The sequence below is a fragment of the Gallinula chloropus genome, assembly GCF_964237585.1.
Source record: "Gallinula chloropus genome assembly, chromosome: 12".
NCBI lineage: Eukaryota > Metazoa > Chordata > Aves > Gruiformes > Rallidae > Gallinula > Gallinula chloropus.
Window position 1 is genome coordinate 2479108 of NC_140097.1, and position 18190 is coordinate 2497297.

At 44.9% G+C, this 18190-nt stretch overlaps 1 protein-coding gene across 1 annotated transcript in view; it reads right to left on the reverse strand.

Moving 5' to 3' along the window:
* The window catches only part of LOC311196185 (contactin-4), a gene marked incomplete at both ends in the record, with an annotated part of 151234 nt that extends 133934 nt beyond the window's left edge, over positions 1-17300 (reverse strand). The window contains one exon of the mRNA XM_084269693.1: positions 17246-17300. Within this exon, the coding sequence (XP_084125819.1) occupies positions 17246-17300 (55 nt within the window). The remainder of the gene's footprint in view (positions 1-17245) is intronic.
* Between the last annotated feature and the right edge of the window lie 890 nt (positions 17301-18190).

Here is an 18190-nt window from a genome sequence, read left to right on the forward strand (position 1 = left end):
CACCATCCCCAATCTCAGCACTGATATCACCTCCAGATTAAAAGACCTGAGGTCCAACTGCACTGCAGAGCAGATGCACATGTTACACGCCACATTTACTGGGTGCTTCAAGTGACATTAAATGAAGACACCATTAAATGTTTAATGGTGCCTTTCTCACCATGGCAGACAACAGTTCTCCTTTTTTATCCATCAGACCGTGATGACACAGTTCTGACTGACGTTCCTGCTCCCAGATAACAGGTTCCTCCACCTGTCAGCAATGTCCAAGGCTCCTGGGACTAAATATTTGGCTTGCTAACTTTTTAGCCCTGGTATTATCTTCTGAGTACTCCCACAGCCCAAGAGCTCTCCATCCAGCTTCAGCAGCTGGAACCTGAAGTGTGAAAACACAAAGGAGGAGCAGAGCCATTGAGGAATGAGTGATGGTATTCAGGTTGGGTTTATAAGGAGGGATTGTGCCAAGCTATTTCCCAATTCAGAGCCAAACCAGAACTTTTCTTGGGCTACATCTGCAAGAAAAATCCCTCTGCCGAGTTAACAGAGTTATAGAGGGCTATGGAAAGCCGCTGAAAGACTATACTTCCACACCTAAGCAAGCAGCACTGTTTTCACCAGGGCTAAGCAGCTCCTGGCTGTGCTGAGCCATGTGGAATCTGTGTATATCAGGCCCTGCAGACCCCAAGCAAGATGCTTTAAACGCCAAAATTTGTAATGCACTTGCTTTGGTCAGTTTAAATAGACCCTGATCATTTTTAAAACCCAAGTTAGCTGTCTTTTGATTGCCTTTTTCCACGTTATTTAATAGCCCATAAAAGGAGGAAGATGCTTGGGACCAAGTTTTAATGCAACATCTTGAACAAATTATAGTAAAAGAAAATTTGAATCCTTGATAATTTAAGTGTTATTTTTTATTACTAATGTGAATCCAACCCTAACAAATTAAAACAGGAAGAATTAATTGGATATGCAAATAAGATTATTCAGTATATAAATCTAATTACGTAGCAGTTCGCTTTAACAGCATGAAAAAGACAAAAAAGAAAGTTCTTTGTAAATGGATTGTTTTAAAATCCACCTGTAGCACAACAAAGGGGAAAGGCTGCATCTTAAAGGTACTCATTGTTGGCATTAAGAAAGCCAGGAATTGCAAAGACCTTGTCCAGAGCAGCTCTTAATGGGCTCCCTGCTCAGCCCTCTGATATATGACATTTCATTATTAGTTTTGAAACAGACACCCCGACACTGCCTCAGCTCCTGTTCTCCTGTCCAGCAACAGAGAGATGCAAACACATCAGGCTGATGTAGGTCACAAACCCTGACTTATCCCTGACCACAGCAAACCACCGACACCAGGTTGAGTGGGTGGCATCGGAGGCCACCCAGACCTTGCATTCAGCAGCCACTGCCCCACCACCTGCATCCCGATCCCTTTTGGTTCTCTCCATCACCTTTGAAAAACAAAAAAGGGACAAAGGAATAATTAGCAGAACACCACACTGCAGTGAGAGAGATTTCTCCAGGGGAAAGAAGAAACAACCATGTTCCTTTTGAGCCTCCTGTGCCCAGGAAGCAAATGACATGGATAGTCAATTTACCTTTGTGAATAGCTGCTTGTCAGTAAGAGTAAAAATTATAAAATGAGATCCCTAGAATCGATTTAAGATACAGAATAGCTGACACCATAATTAGTGCCCAGGGTGCCATCTCTGATGAAGGATCCCAATCAGCCGTTTTCATTGACTGTATGTTGAATTTTGTTATCTAATGTGATTCCTGAGTGGGGCATCTAAAACAATCCATGGTAAACAGCATTTAAAATATGCTCCATAGAATGAAAAAGGGAAAGTGATGTTTACACTGGTACAGCCAGTATTAGGCTATCCAAAGCATTATTACTACAGGAAACTAGAGTTGAGCTGTATTAAATCTGAACTGGATGTATACTACAAAATAGGGAAAAGCATTAAAAAAAAAGTTATGGCCATAAATGGTCAGGGAAGCAGGAGTTTTCATGAGAAAAACCCCAGGGGATGAAAGTGAACTCCCAAATACACCAATTTAAAACTAGCTGTGACCCAGGGGGATTTGGGCTCTGCTGCCTGGCTCACTCCTGCTGCTGCAAAGGAAAGCTGCTGCTTCCCAGACCGACAATTCAAATGAAACTGGTGACTAAACCCCCCTGTTTGTGATGCCCCACAGCCCAGGAGCAAGGAACCAACTCATGTGAACAGACTGCTTTGCACCAGAGCATCTTCCAGCTTCCTCTTTGCTTCCCCAGGCATCCTGATTTCCTTGTGTCCAACCAACCTCAGACAAGGTTCCCACTACATGGTGACCAGTGTCATCTTGTACCTGAAGGTTTAGGAAAGCAGCAGCTGTATCCAAATCCACTGGAGTCACTTTACAGGCATCACCTACTCCATCTCCACCGGTAGCGAGCCTGATTAAATAATCACCACGCACACACCACAGCCGTACTTCAGGTGAAAACTAATGTGGTCTTTAATACAGCTGATCCTCCAGTGAAGAATGCACAGCACTGAGGATTATGGTTTTATTGCCATATCAGAGCTTCCTCAGGGAAATCAGAAAGCTTTCTAATTAACTAGCCCCCACACACCCACCCCTACATTCCCGCTTCGAACGCATGTGCTGAACCAGAAACACCTAATTCTGAATCATATTATCAGCAGGTCCTGGTTGTGCTTATCCTCAGATGGGTTCTTCTTGTTTTACAAACTGATACGAAAAAATAATGGTTTACTGACATCTAATTTTGTTATTGTTTGTATTACTGAAAAAAAAGACTCTCAAAAGCACCATCATTTTTCTTCCACCCCTCTGCTCTTTAAAGGGGTTTTGGGGTACTTAAAATTATCTTTAAAAAAATTGAGCTTTAAAGAAATTTGCCTTTTTCTACTATTTCTCTGCTGCAGGGGAAATCTGATTGTATTTCAATGGAAACACTGAGATTTACAAATGACACTGTCTGCTTTGCACCCTGACACCTCGCAGCCTCCGGCACGCTCCTTGGAGTACCTGGCAGGTACCTGCCCCTGTTGCTATCCTCTCATGGGGTTTCTTTGTCTCCCTGCTTCTTTTGGGAAGTGCAACAAATTGAGAACTCAATGACTCCCCAGTATAAGTCCAAACAAGCAAACATCTGTTCATAAATATTTCCATGACCATAAGACAGCCACACCATATGCAGAAATAAACTCTTCTTCCCGCAAGGAAAACACAATCCCAGAAAACAAACCTGTGTTCCTACCCTGAGAACACTCTCCTGGCACTTCGTTACCACGCAGCTTTGTTTTCAGAGGACCATCCCTGTGCTGCTACAGACGGGCACTGAAACTAAGTGCAGAAATTTGGCATGCACAGAGGGGAGTTTTGTCACTTCGATGTCTCTCCATGGAGCTCGTTTGAAGCGTTTATTTTATATTTCAGACTATTAATAATGAAGGATGCTCAAGTTAAGCGCCATACAATACACTGGCATGGTTTAGCAAATACATCTTTCATTTAAGAGCAGACTGGGTGCTAATACATTTGTATAGCCAAACTAAGACGTCTTTTTATTGCTTAAAATGCCATGGGGGCAGCTGCAGAGTAACTGATGAATTTACACGAAATCCTCTGAACTCTTCCAAAACAGCCCAAATAGTTTCTCAACAGCTCTGATCTCCTGTTCACAATAAACTACGGTCACAAGGGACGAGCGGTGACTTGGGCACAGCGTGTCAGCAGGGCGTCCATTCTGCCCTCTGCTCCCCCTACATGAAGGGGTGGGAAACACTTTGCTGTTTTCCCTTCATTTTCCCCCTTTTCTGCTGCCCTCACGGTCTCTGCCAGGAATAGCTGAGGCCGCTCTAGGGTTCACACGCCTGCAGCTCAGTGTGTAGGAAGGGGTTTTTCTAGCTGTAAACTTGCCTGGTAGGAGGTAACTGAGCTCTTCAAGCTGCTCCTCCTGCCCGAGCATCCCTCAGGGGTTGGACCTGATGATCTCTTGAGGTCCCTTCCAACCCCTACAATGCTGTGATTCTGCACACGCAGAGAACCAGGAATGGCACAACCTGCCCTGCCAGTAACAATGCCACGTGTGACTGCAGCAAAAGGGTGACAAACAACCCCATCCATCGCCCACCTTGCACTGCAACAACTGGTCACACACACAGGAGGGACCAGAGCCTAAAACCCAGAGCAGCCACCCGGTCACTGCTCCCTGCAGCGCTTCCAGACTCCACAACTTCGTTTCCTTTGAGCAAAAACCCCCTCTGAAGAATGCAAACAGAAATAAATCACAATAAACACTAATGCAAAACTTCAGCTTTCCTATGAGAAACTATTATTCTCCGGAATCTCTGCCCTGCAAACCACTAAGCACCATAAGATCTTGGCCCTGCAATTTCACTGAGTCAGACTCGCACATTTTACCAGCTGATACACTTTAAAAAGGGGCTTTTTTCCCCCCTTCTTTCTTCTTCTTAAGCTTTGTTATGACATCTCTCAAATTACATAAAATCCCTGCTAACTGCTGTAACATTAACTGCTGTACTTTGATGCGGCTTCTCCTAAATACTTTCAGAAGAAAGCAGTAAAATGCCAGAGAGCATCTACACTTAAAAATAAGAAGGGGTGGTTAAGTTTTACCAGTAATTGGATGTCACATTAAAGAAAGTTAAATTAAAAAACCGTTAAAAGCCTCCACCATTGCTTTAAACACAACACCTTGCAAGAGCTGTGAATGCCCCTGCTGACTCCAACGTGTAAGACCTAACAGGCTAACAACCTTTCACAAATCAATCCTGTAAAACACTGACAGGCACATTTAGCTCGCTCGGGGCAGAGAGAAAACGCTACAAGTGCATTTTCTACACAAGGAGCATGGTTAAAAACCAGCACAGCCCCACCTGCAGAGAAACACCAAGGCCGATGGGTGTCGGGACAAAACTGGAAGGGTGACTTCAAATAAAATGTTTAAAGTTCAGTTCAGCATCAATTAAAAAAAAACCCAATTAATGAGAAATGTACTACTGCCTGCATTGATGTCATTAGAACATCCTTATCCCAGGAGTAACTACCGATAGGCCAATGCTAAGATGAAGATTTCTCTTTCCCAAATCCCAGGGGAGATTCCTGCCCTCACTGCTTTTATTCGGCTCGGTTAGGCAGCCCCTGACCTTTTCAAGCTGTCCACGCAGTGCTGCAGCATCAGATCGTGACCCCACTGATGTGCCCCTGTGCATGGGCACACGCTACAGATGTTGGAAACAGGAAGCTCAGGTGAAGTTGGTCACAGACTCTTGCAGCCCTGCCAGTGGTTTCTTCACCTCCTGCACTGGGGTGCAGTGATTTCTGAACCTGCTCGGGATGGCCTAAACACTGAACATGACAGTGTGCTGAGGACAAGGCTGACTGGTTTTCTCTCTCTCTCTCTGGGTTTGGGCTGATTCCCCAGGACATTCATAGAGGAAGCATGTGTTGCATTGTTTGAAAGCAGGACATCACTGATTTTCAGTGCCATCTCTACTCCAGGATGGCATTCACTAGTTTTGGGTAGAAAAGCAAAATCACAACCCAGCAATTCAGCACCACAACTGCCCAATACAGTTAATTCCCTGAGCCTTCGGACTGTAACATCCCAGTGCCCCACTTCCTGCAGTGTTTGAATTCATATGAGTAACACCTGCCAAATGCTGCCACTGCTCCATGAGCCAGCTCTGCCTCACACGTGTCTTCTACAGAACACCTCTTCCAGTGCTTTTCCAACATGGATACAGTTTTAAGTAGTTCTCTGCTTTCTTATCTAGTTTATACCACACGCGTAGTAGAATTAACCATACCTTGTAACTCTGCTCTGCCTTTACATAACCCTGGATGGGTTTGCACGTTCACTGGTGCCTCCTGCTGCCGTCCCCAGGCCCCATGATGTAACCCAAGCTCACTCTTGCTGCCATCTCATGTGGGTAAAGATCAGGTAACTCATCATTCATACACCTCTCCTGCAGCCACGCTTGCAGAAAGGAGCACGTTTGTGAACAAACATCCACCACGGCTCTTTGCACACGTCGGTGCTTTCTTGCTCTCTGACCTTTTATCTTTGACTCGCTGCTGGTTTGATAAACACAACTCTGCTTGAGTAACCATCACCTGGTATTGCACAGCAATGAGCACCAGGAGAGCTGGTAAGTCATTAGGAGACTATTTCATGATTCACCAACCGCAGACAAGATTTATCTAGTAGGGAAGTACAGAAATGATGTGAAAGAACTGTAAGAGAAAGGAAACCAGAAACAGGATGGCAGAACATGGAAATCCCGTGTCATTAAAACACAACGAGCCAGTTCCTCAGCTGATTTAAACTGGCATTCTTTGACAGAAGTCAATATAATGACTTGCACGACTCAAGGACTGGGGTTATTTGTCAGTTCTGACAAACCTTCTCTTTCTCAAGCTGCACAGGGGATGCAGCACCCTGCAGGGAGCGATGGGGAGGGCTCTGCGGGGCCGCAGGGAGCAATGCTGGACCCTCCACAGGGATGTTGGACCCTGCACAGGGATGGTCTCCAGGTGAAACATCTTCCCACAGCAAATCTGCCCAAATTCAAGCTGTTCAGCTTAACCCACTCGCATCAGCACTGATCCCAAGCACTCACTGAAACACAGCTCTGCAGAAAGCCTGGCCAGATGTGGGTGAAACAGTGGCACACATCAGTGCTGATCCTACACAGCACATTCAACATTTACCTGCGTGCCTGGAGCTCTGACAAATTATAAACTCACATTACAAAGCTGCTTGCTGGTCCTGGGAGCTTGTGAGACAGGCATATTAAATGAGCAATAAAATGCAACTTAATGGGGTCGATGTTAAATTAGTTTCAATTATCAAACCCCATTTTAACAAAATGAATGCCTGGCTCACATCCAGGATTCACATCATTTCCATGAGAAAGCACCAAGTTCCCTCTCCTCCCGCTAACTGATGGCACGTCACTCCTTTGCCTTTCACTCAGGAATAACTTCCATATTCTGTCCCAGATACACAAATGTACCAGCAAAAGCCAGGAAAAAACCCAAGAAAACAAGAGAATTCAGGCAGAAATGGGAGTGGAAAACAAGAAACATAAGTGACTGCAAAACTTGATGAAGCAAAGTCAGTGTTAATAAATTCTGGACAATTCTATGCAGTTTATTTTCCAGTTGGTCATTTGAAGAGCATTATGTCATGAGGATGTTGCAATAACCAAGAAAGGGCACAGGGAGCCTGTCCTATCCATGAAGAAGGTGGACACAGGCTTTAACACGTTCCAAGCTATGGAGATGGTGACAGTAAGAAAAGGAAATGCCTTGCATCCATATGTTACGCATGCTGGATGTTAGCTACTGTGTTTTGGAGTAGCTAAGATTAGCAAGCACAGTTTAATAAGGACCCAGAACGTGTCTTTCCCCTCCCAGAAACAAAGAGGGGATGCTGGTTCATCCTGGGGAGTCCACTCCAGCCAGCACTACTGCTTGCTCTCTCAGATGAAAACAAAGGAGTATCTGCAGTTTTTTTGACTTCTGAGACAAGAGATGGAGCCATTACTGATAACTGCTCTTGGCCACTTGACTCGAGAGCTGCAGCTGGGCTTCCTGACTCAGAAGAGGCATCATCTTTGTATTGCTACAGAGAGCATTTTTATTCCAGCTGAGGAATACATATTTCAATAACAGTCAGATGATGCACTGCACTGCCTTCTAGACTCTTCAGTGTGGGGGAAGCTGGTGTTGGCAGTGTCATTAGGGGCTGAAGAGAGCCAGTGCAGGCAAACACATAGGCAACCGTAACAGCACCTTCCAGCTCACTGTCATCCAGGTGCCCTGGTTCTATCTGGACCCCTCGGGCTGTCTTTCAAGAGCCTATCAACCCCTCCCCACCCTCAACTCTCAATATTTTCACATCCATAAGATTTTTTGGGGTCTCTTTCAATCATTCTTTCAGAGCTGTGAAGTTAGGCATCATTCCTTCGCTGGCAGATGTACCACTCCTCTGGGTTGCATCTCTACCTCTGCCAATGATGCTTCTAACTTTGGGAAGGAAACAGTAACCAAGCAAAGCTTGTGTCTCCTTAAGCCTTTCTTCCTGCCTCTCATTAACTGGCAGTAAGTACCATCCTTTCCAGTGATGTCTGCAATTTTGGAGTCTCCTGGATTCACTTTGTCCAGGAAGGGTGACAGTGTGCTTGTGCATCAACCAAAAAGAAGGTTGGAGACCACTGGCATGCAACGGGCATCGGATCCTCATGGCATGTCCTGGGGCCTCACAAAATCACGGCGAAGTGCGACATGAGCGAACGTGATACTTCAAGCTGTTGCCAAATCACCACAACCAGGGGTTCAGCAGTAAAGCTCAGTAACACACCAATGTAATTACTGTAACACAATCATTTCTTTCATATATAATTCACCTTTCAAGGGCCTTTATAAGAGACGATCTGACAGATTACTTGACACCAAGAATTCAGAAGCAATTTTTCCACAGCCAAGGAAGCGCCTACCTCTCATCCTCATTCCACCCATGCACCCAGCCACCTCCAGCCCCTTTTTATCATGCTGCGTCTTCCGCGTCGCTCTCTGCTTTCATATCCCAGAAAGCCCAACCATCAACCTGCCTCCTTTCAAGTCCCTCTTCAGATGTGTCCTAGTAAAGCCCACACAGCACGAACCCAGAGAAAACGCCGATTCACGTGGACCGTATGAAAAACGGAAGGAGAGCGGATGCTACAGGAATAGAGAGTGATCCGGCTCTCAGAGAGCGTTTCATGTTGTCCAGTTACCCAGACACCAAGCTGGCAGGGACCAGAATAATTTATTCTTCCAAGTCTGGCTGAACACCCGTTATATTACCTGCTCTTCACAAGTAAAAACAACGATAACACCCTGAACTTTGTCAAGGATCTATTTTACAGCCATGAAGGGCTTAGAAGGTATGAATTAAAAGATGGTACAGGAGGTATTTCAGACACAAAGACGGAGCTCAACATGCACCAGACGGAGTTGGACAAAGCTCTCTCAGACAAACTATTAATTTTTTTTCCTTTCAGCTCTGCAATACGGACACTGGATGTTTTATAGATGTCATTTTTCCCTAAAACCAGATGCAGTCATCATATATTTAAACTCGAAAAAGTGGAATTAAGACACATCAGCATCTTAAGACAGATATATTTTTCATACTTGCAGTGACACCTGGAAAGTTTAATTAAGTTGAAAGCCACCAACTTCAGCTGAAGATGTTGACTGCTGGCTGGTTAATTACTCGCCTGTCTCATTGATTAGCAACTTCTGCAGTTCTCAATTAGAAATGGTTGTAATGCCTGCCTTGCTTCGCAGCCTAATTAATAGGAGAGAGACTATTTAACAATTGCATCTTAATTTGATTTATGAAGCTAAAAAAACTTATATTTTTTTGCAGAATAAAAAATTCAAATACATAGGGAAGAAACCAAATTGAAGCACGAGCGTGCCCAGTCGCGCTTTTTCAATGAAAGCTAGAGGAAAACTTCTAGAACTTGCAATAACAAGGCAGTGCAGCCCAGCATGAGCTCACCCTTAAATTTCCAAGCATGGACTGTGACAGCATTTGACAAATGCAGGAGCATTAAACAATGATCAGATGAAGGCGCTGCACGGTGGCATTCCCTGCTCTATTCATTGCAGGCAGTGTTTACTGTGAGCTGCCCCCTTACTCGCCACAGCCTGACTCTGACCACAGACTTGCAAGAACACATCAGCGCCCAAGAAACGCATCAGCATCTGTTCTCCCCAACAGCCCAAACCCTGTAAGACCCAGAGTGCTCATGACTACCAGAGCTGTGCTGACAAGGGCAGCACACGTTTCCATAAGAGACCCCACAAAACCACATCATCACAGAATCACTGGGTTGGAAAAGACCAGGAAGTTCCGCACCAATATGCTGAAGAACTTTTACCCAGTGAGGGTGACAGAACCCTGGAACAGGCTGCCCAGGGGAGTGTGGAGTCTCCTCTGGAGATATGCAAGACCCGTCTGGACACCAACCTGTCCTAGGGACCCTGCTTTGGCAGGGGCCTTGGACCCAATGATCTCTGGAGGTCCCTTCCAACCCCTACAATTCTGTGAAGATAATTGAGTCCAACTGTTCCTGTCCTGTGCTAAACCACCTCTCTAGCCACACAGACGTGGTGATGAGCCATGCATTGTGCTGCAGATGATGCGAGCCAGCAACGCCCCGCCAGCCTGCTTCCACACTGAGCTGTCGCTAACGGATAATCCTGTTATTGCCCACCCTTTGCAGGGCTATAATTATCAAAGTTGAATTGATCCTTTCCCCTTTTTATTCCGTTTGGATGATCACTGCTGAGTGCTTCGTAGCTGAAAGACCTTCATCCAGATAATAATGATCGCTGCCTACATCATTTTCGGTCAGTTAATGCTCCGCTGCACGAGGTAAGGCCAGACAGCAAAACCAAGGGATTTAACCCCACAAGCCTGAGTAGAGACTAATGGTTCCCCCAGTGACTCCCTGTTACCATTCAAAATGATTAAAATACCCATGAAAATGTGGAGAAAAGGGAAAAAAACATTTTGTACCTATGCAGGGCAGCGTCAGGGGACAACATGTTTGCACAGCAGCAGGTTTCTGACTAGTTATGCCAGACTTTCCCCAGGAATTCAAGATAAACAGCGGTAAACACAAGCTCTGAACTGAAATCTCAAGCAGCAGAATGATGTCTTGCATGCAATGAGTCCATTTCTCATTACCTCGAGATGTACATTGTATAGCCCAGTCCTGCAGCCCTCAGACCACAAAGAGATGCAGTTGCCCAAATTGAATCCCAGCGGCTGAGCCAGCAGCAAGCCCTGGTGCCTGAACGTGGCAGGTTTCGTGCTGCACCACATCCCCTGCCTTCACATCCTCCTCAGTGACCACCCAGGCATTGCAAAATAGGGTCCCTTTCCAATAATATTTAGATTTTCCAAGAATCATGGAGTATTTTACCTATAAAGCAATAGTCTAATTACCTCAAATTTTGCCATAAAGCTTCATTTTTATTGGCAATGAAGCAGCACTTTGGGTCCATATTCTCCCTAATTTGATAGATGCTTGCAAAAGTAGGTATTTTTCTAACTCCCTAAATGAGATTTAATTTCAATACCTACATACTAATTCAAATGCAAAGAAGCTAAATTGAAAAGAGGCATCATATAAAACGCACAGGGGATCAATACACAGCCAGATAGTTGGAACATCTGCTTATAAAAGTGTCTGAACAGTCTCTGTTTTATTTAAAGTGCATCATCTTACCTCAATAACTTTTGAGAAAGATGTAATTAAACTTGCCCAGATGGACTTGTGAGTTAAACAGAGGAAAACCATAATATACCTAATCATCTGCACGTAAAAGAGAAAAAAGAAAATTGCACTGATATGGTCTCTAACTTTATAATTTGGGAAATTATGGCCTAAATCAGAGTCAGGTCACATCTAGCGAGCTTCACTGCTGACAGATCAGGAATGTAAAAATGGGTACAGACCTCTTGTGAGGCCGACTCAAATCCTCTGCAATCACAGACAAACTTGCCTTATAATCCCTAAATATGCATAAATTACACATAATAACATACATTTGCTTAGCTCTGCTTTACAGCTATGTGCAGCTGAGTGATACCGTAGAATCCCACTTTGGCAGCTGAAGTCTTCTGGTTGCCGCTTAAATGAATTGTTGCCCACTTCAGATTTAATTGTTCTTATCCCAGTGCCCTCTCAGCTCAAACAGTTCTTCCCTTCTGAAGTTTCCTCCCCTCTTGCTCTTTATTTCCCTAATTAAAGCCATTCTTTCTTCATCCCCAGCTTTGACTGCTTCCAACTTGAATTACACGTCCTCTGGCTTCAAACCTCTGTTCTATAACACACAGCACCATATTAACAGCAGTTCTTATCATCCACCACCGCCTCAACAGCTCCTTTAAGTCTGTTTAGGCATTTCTATGTATTTAGGAAGCTTCTGTCCCTCCTTGGAGACAGCCCAGTCTTGCCCAGGAAAGGCAGCAGACTGGCATTGCAGGAGGGGAAGAAATAGCCTCAGGCTGGGATATGGGAATGTCCACATGAAGTTTCTAGCAGGGTTTTCATTTCAGCAACAAGTTTTGACAGGTTGGGAGTAGAAGACAAGGGCAGGTGCACTTGGTGGTGCTGATGACCCCACCTCTTTGACTTTTCATCCTAAATTGAAATTAGACTTTTAATTGAAGGAAGGTTGCTGCACTCTTCCCTGACATTAGATGATTTCTGGCTTGAGTTTAAGACACTTGAGCTCTAATTGGGAACAAAATGTACAAGGAGAGGACCTTCCCTGGGAGGACTCCAGTGCTGGGGAAGGGAACAGACCTCCACCAGTACAGCATCCCTTCCTTGTGTGTCTCAGGGTCCTGCACTGCCAACCATTACCCACAGCAAACTGAGGCTCAGCAGCTTCACCTCACCTTACAGCAGCTCATACCACAGAAGCCTTTCCTCATAGAGCAGCACATCCCTTTCACACCACAATCATCAGCTGTAGCAACACCATCCCTTGACATGGCAAGAGTACATTTAACACTGATCACTTTAACCACATCCCACCACTGCAGCGTTGCTTGGGATGCAGAGGGAGCCAGCGACTGGGCAGACCCAGAGACAACACCCCTGCCTTACTGACCATTTAAAGCACATTTTTTTGGCAGCTTTTAAATACTCCTCAGAAGGAAGTTAAACATGCTCATGGCAATGATCTCCAGCACTGTGTCTGCTGAGGTGGTGAAGCATCAACACTCAACTCACCTTGTGCTCGGTGTTAGGTCACTGCTTTCCTGTGACCTCAGCACCCACCTCTACGGTGACACATGGATTCTTCAGGGATCCTTAGCAGACATGTCAATCAAAATGACATTTTAACCCAGACCACGTGCAGAGCAGGTCACTCCACAGAGCCCATCCTAAAGTCCCTCTGTTGGGCCGTTTTACCCAAAGCCTGAAACTCTCTGGCAGGTCGGGTCATTTCAACACCCCAACCATAACTTGAGCTCAAAGGATGTGTATGAAACAGTCATCCCTCAGGAAAGCCACCAATGGCAGTGGGCTCCCTGACCCTGTACCCACTGGCCTGCCCAGTCCCCACTGCCATGGTGCTCCTTTGTAGGAAGCAAGTGCTCGTACTTAGAAGTGAACTCAAACTGAACTGAAAGGAGCTTGAAGTGAACAAAATCCCCCTCCAATAACACAGAAAAATGCCCAAAGGACTAAGGGCAAGGCGGATCTCATCAGCAAAGCCTTCTCCAGTGAGCATCACCAGCAGTTACCCAGCACTGCAAAGCCAAGGGCCGGGTCGTGTTTGAGAAGTGATTATATTAATAGCAGTCACTTGGTGCTTTATCTGCTCCGAGTGCTATGCAAACATTAATTAGGCAGTCGGGTACAAAAATGCAAAGAGCTGCAGAACTGACCAAAATATAAATTAATTAATTACGGATCTGCAACAGCTAATCATTTTCCAGCTACCCAGTACCATCAAAGCACCAGTCCTGGGAACTACACAGCGCCAGAAAAAAAACGCTGAACAAATTGGATTGCAGCATCGTTTAGAGAAGACCATCATTTAACATGTACAGCAATGCTTTGTGGTTTAATTATTCATATTCAGACATGAAATGAGTAGAATTTCTTTTGTACCTAACCTACATCTGCTTGGACAGAGGCGTGAATTCAAATAGGCCTGTGAATATTCATCTTTGCAGGAATTCTGAGTTAATTTTTAACAGATCTGGATGCCTGATTTCACTGGAACTGATACAAAGCCCGATGATTTTTTGTGTAACAACGGAAAATGTTTGAGTGTATATATTGGTTTATTACATAGCCAGGCTCTAAACACTCTGGTCTGAACCCCTGCTGAGGTGATGCTGCATCCGCATGTGACAGGACACAGAATGCCTGGACAGGCATTTGTCACAATATTTTCCTGTTAAAAACAGATTAAAAAAAAAAAACCCAAAGCTGTCCAACCAAAAGCCCCAACCTATAAGGAAAAAGACACTCTATGAAAATAGTTGCTTTTTTACCCCTGACTTCTTTCTGCTCTCATGTGCATACTTCGGCATTAGAAAATGGCCTTTTTCAGCAGATAAAAGGTGAAACAATGCTTTTGTTCTGCCTTAATAGCAAAAAATTTTTAAAAAAGAAATGGGATTTGATATTGAAAACTACGATGGTGTCCCTGGAGCTACAGAATTAACCATGGATGTGGGATTCTGTGATGTTGCTGGGATATTACACCACCAGTAACAGGTTTCCCCGTACGGACAGTCAGCAAAAAGCCCATTGATAAATACTGATCTACCCCCTTCTGATAAGCAAAATGATGTATAAATGCTGTATATGTCCTGTCTGCTCCTATGAATTCATCTTACCTTTCCAGATGTGAGAGGCAAGATGGGAAATACCTAATTCCAGATGCCTGGACAACTGGATAACTGTAACTTTTAATGTAATAGAGAGTGGACGTGCACAGAACTTAGAGTGAGCTACACAAACCACTCTCTAGCTATTTCTAACTTCCAGAACCACCTCCCACATATCACTAAAACCCACCAGAAACCTTTGTGCATCCCTTTTAACCTGCTGCAGAGCAACGGCTCGCACAACTGGGGGGGTTTATCAAGAAGTCCATTTAGCAGACAGACAACAGTGTTGCTTTCTCCATTCACACTGGTGTCAATCAAATCCTGGAGTCCAGAGTTTGGCTTGTACTTTCTGGAGCTACATTGGTCGCTGTCCAGGAGCACCAAACAGATACAGCTGCAGCAGCATTTTCCCTCTGAGAAAACAAACTTGTTCAAACAGAAGCACTACTGTAGAGCTACAGGACAGATTCGCTTAGTGAAGCTGTTGTCCTTCCATGGTGCTCGTTAAGAAGAATGGAAGGCCAGCCTTGCGGGCTGGTGTGTCTGTTTGAAGCGTGGATCTTTCTGTTTAAACAGCATCACCAAGCAGAAGGCCAGAAACCAAAGCCTCTGAGGAAAAGCTGAGGCGGAGATGGGAGCCAGGAGAAGCAGCCAGGCTCCAGCCACACGTGTGACAACAGAACATAAACACACCTCCAAAGCTGCTTGGTTCCTTTCCTGTTTTCTGTTAAAATGTGGGTGGATATTCAAGGGGCAAATTACACTCTCAAATATGCATGTGCACGCCCGTGTGGCTAATACGTCTGTGCAACTGCAGCTCATTAACATGCAAATATGACTTCACCAGCAAAGCTCGCTGCTACAGCAAGTTAATGAGGCAAAGAACGGTGTAAGCCTCACAAAGATGCAGAAAATGTCCTTCCACACTTGCCCGGCCCGTTACAGGCACACAGACTACGTCCCACTTCATCAGCACAAGGTTGGGTCACCTCACACAACACCTCTGGTTTCCCAGTGCTGTTGACACTCCAGAGGGATGGTATGTCATCCAGAAGGACCCAGACCACTTAGAGCAGTGGGCCTGTGCAAACCTCATGAAGTTCAGCAAGGTTTAAGTACATCTTCAGATTGATCTAGCTTTCTACCTTAGGCTTTCATCCTGCTGTGAAGAACCACAATCTTGTCAAAAGAAGTTGTCCCAAACCACATCCTTCAGCAAAACAAAACAATTTCCTCACTCAGCACCTAATATAAAAACTTGCATAAGACTTCTGGTGCTCCTATCCCTGTAACTCTACTAAACCTCCCTCAGCGGGTCAGAGGGACTTACACTGTGCCCTGGAGATTTCCAGTGCAAAGAGAAGGGAAAAAGTTGTAGCAGAACAGTATGGTGAAAGCTGGTGCTTAGGAGACGTGGTTTTCTAGCAGTGTTGGAAAAGATAAGGACAACACCCTGAAAACATTCCCCTGAAACTTTACTTTGCTGACCCTAAGCATTTTTCTATAGATATTTTAAACTATAAAAATTACAGTAAAAATATATATATTGCACGCTTTTGTTTCTCCACTGTTCTGTTTATTTGCTTAAAAGAAAGGATCACGCATGGAGCATCCCCACAGCCTAACTTCTCTGGGATGCCGATTCCTCAAACACGTGTGGCACTGCATTGCAGAATCTCTCTGCATCCAATTTTCTGCCAGCTCAGAAACTGTCATAGCACATTTAGAGAGACTTGGAACCAGATTTCAAAAATAGATACTCATAAGTACCGGAATAAAAGCGGCTTTGTGTTCAGTAGAGCTAAGCAGAAGAGAGTAAACACTATTATAAGTAGTTTGCCATTACCTAAAACGCTGAAGAAGTACCCTGACAGCACACACGTAATAAAAGGGAAGGAAGCAGGAGTTACTAAGCAAAACGTTCTGAGCACTGAGCAGCAGAGAAATGAGAGCGATCCAGATGGACAGCAAGGCAGCATAAACGTGATTTAAAATCTAACACACCCACTCAGACCAAAATACCCAATAACAACACCCGATCAAGGAGGAAACTGAATCGGTGATGGCTGAACAGCAAAGGAAGAGACTCAAAACAGGCTTCCACAGCCCTCACAGCACCCGCTGTGGACAGAGGGACACGAGCCCCCGTCCCCCAGCTCATTGAGCAGCTCCTGGCACATGAGGAGGTCAGTGAGACGCAGGCTGTGCTGACCCTCTGCAAACCTGAAATGTCTCCAAGAACTATCTTGGCACCAGGACAAGGCACGTTCCTTGCAAATTTTGTTTAGCTGGGAACACTCGAAACATTGTAACTCTCAGAGACAGAAAAGTTAAACAAGGGCAGTAACAGGAGATGGTTACATCGCTGAAATATGTTATCCTAATTATTTGTTAAATGGAGTGAGGTCCTAGCTGTAACGTAACTCTGCTTTAATGGGATTTAAAGCTATACTCCCCGTAGGTTTAATTGAGCATTGAAATGATTAGCACACAACACGGGAAAACAACTTTCAGCAACAGCAACTTTGAGCTGGGGACGGGCAGAGAAGACATCGGAGACAACGTGTTTGCTGCAATCAACAGGAAAAGGAGCCTGTTCAGAGCTACAGCCTGAGCTCAGAGCATCAGCTTGAGCTCTTCAGCAGCCTTTCGTCATGCCAGTCCATGAAGAAGGGCCTTGGCCATTTTTTCAGTGGCATACAAAACACGGTGTGCTTCCACATTAGTGTGAAACACAGCAGCATCCTTAAACCAAAAGTTTCTAAGGTGATGCTTTACCTGCAAGGCACGCCATGAACGACTGCAGCACGAGCAGTTCCCATAGCAACCTCATCTTCAGCTTCCCGGGTCAGACGAGACGTGTCCAGTAACGACAGAAGAGAAGGGGGCTCCTTGGAAGTTTTAGGCAACCTTTAATCTGTGAAAGAGAAAAGACAGATCACATGGAGATTTAGGATTGCTGCTCCTTCTATTTGTTGATGGTTTGGGTGGTTCTTTTTTTTCTTTCCAGGAAAGTTGTAGCTAAAATCCAGCCAAGAAACTTTTTTAAACCCTTTTCAGAGGAGTGATTTGTGACTGACTCAGTACGCTGGGTACTGGATGAGGATCGCAAATTGTAACCCCGAATCTGCATCTTCCACTCGGGTGCTGTGTGATTTCTCACATCTCACAATTCTGAGTCACTCTAGCTCACAGTTAAGAAGAAAGTTGAGAAAAACTCTCCCTTTTCTCTACTAAGATCACCCGGTACATGAAAGACACTGTCTCTGCAAGGCGATGCTGGCCCAGAAATATTCCACCCCTGCTCAGGAAAGAGGGATGCTTTTCCCACTTTGCTCCAATTCTCCATTGTCCCACAATTCTTCCAAACCCTCCCCAAACTATCTCCAGAAGATGACTGATTTTCTCCCTGCACTCTGTTACAACTTGTAAATAATTAACACTTGTACACAGGCAATTTGAAGGCTCCCTCAGCTTGTCCCTGCGAAGCATCCTCCCCCTGCTCAGTGCAACCCAAAGGGGGAAAAATATGCCTCCTTTTATGAAAGGAACCTTTTCCGGAGCAGGCATTTAAATATTAAAAGTAAATAAATCAAGTCAGACACACACTGTTATAATTTATTCATTATCACCGAAGGCTGGAAGTTAAGGGGCCGTTGTGCGTACGAGACAAACTGCGTGACTAACAGCACGTGAAGGGGCATCACGAGGGGGCTCTGCTCG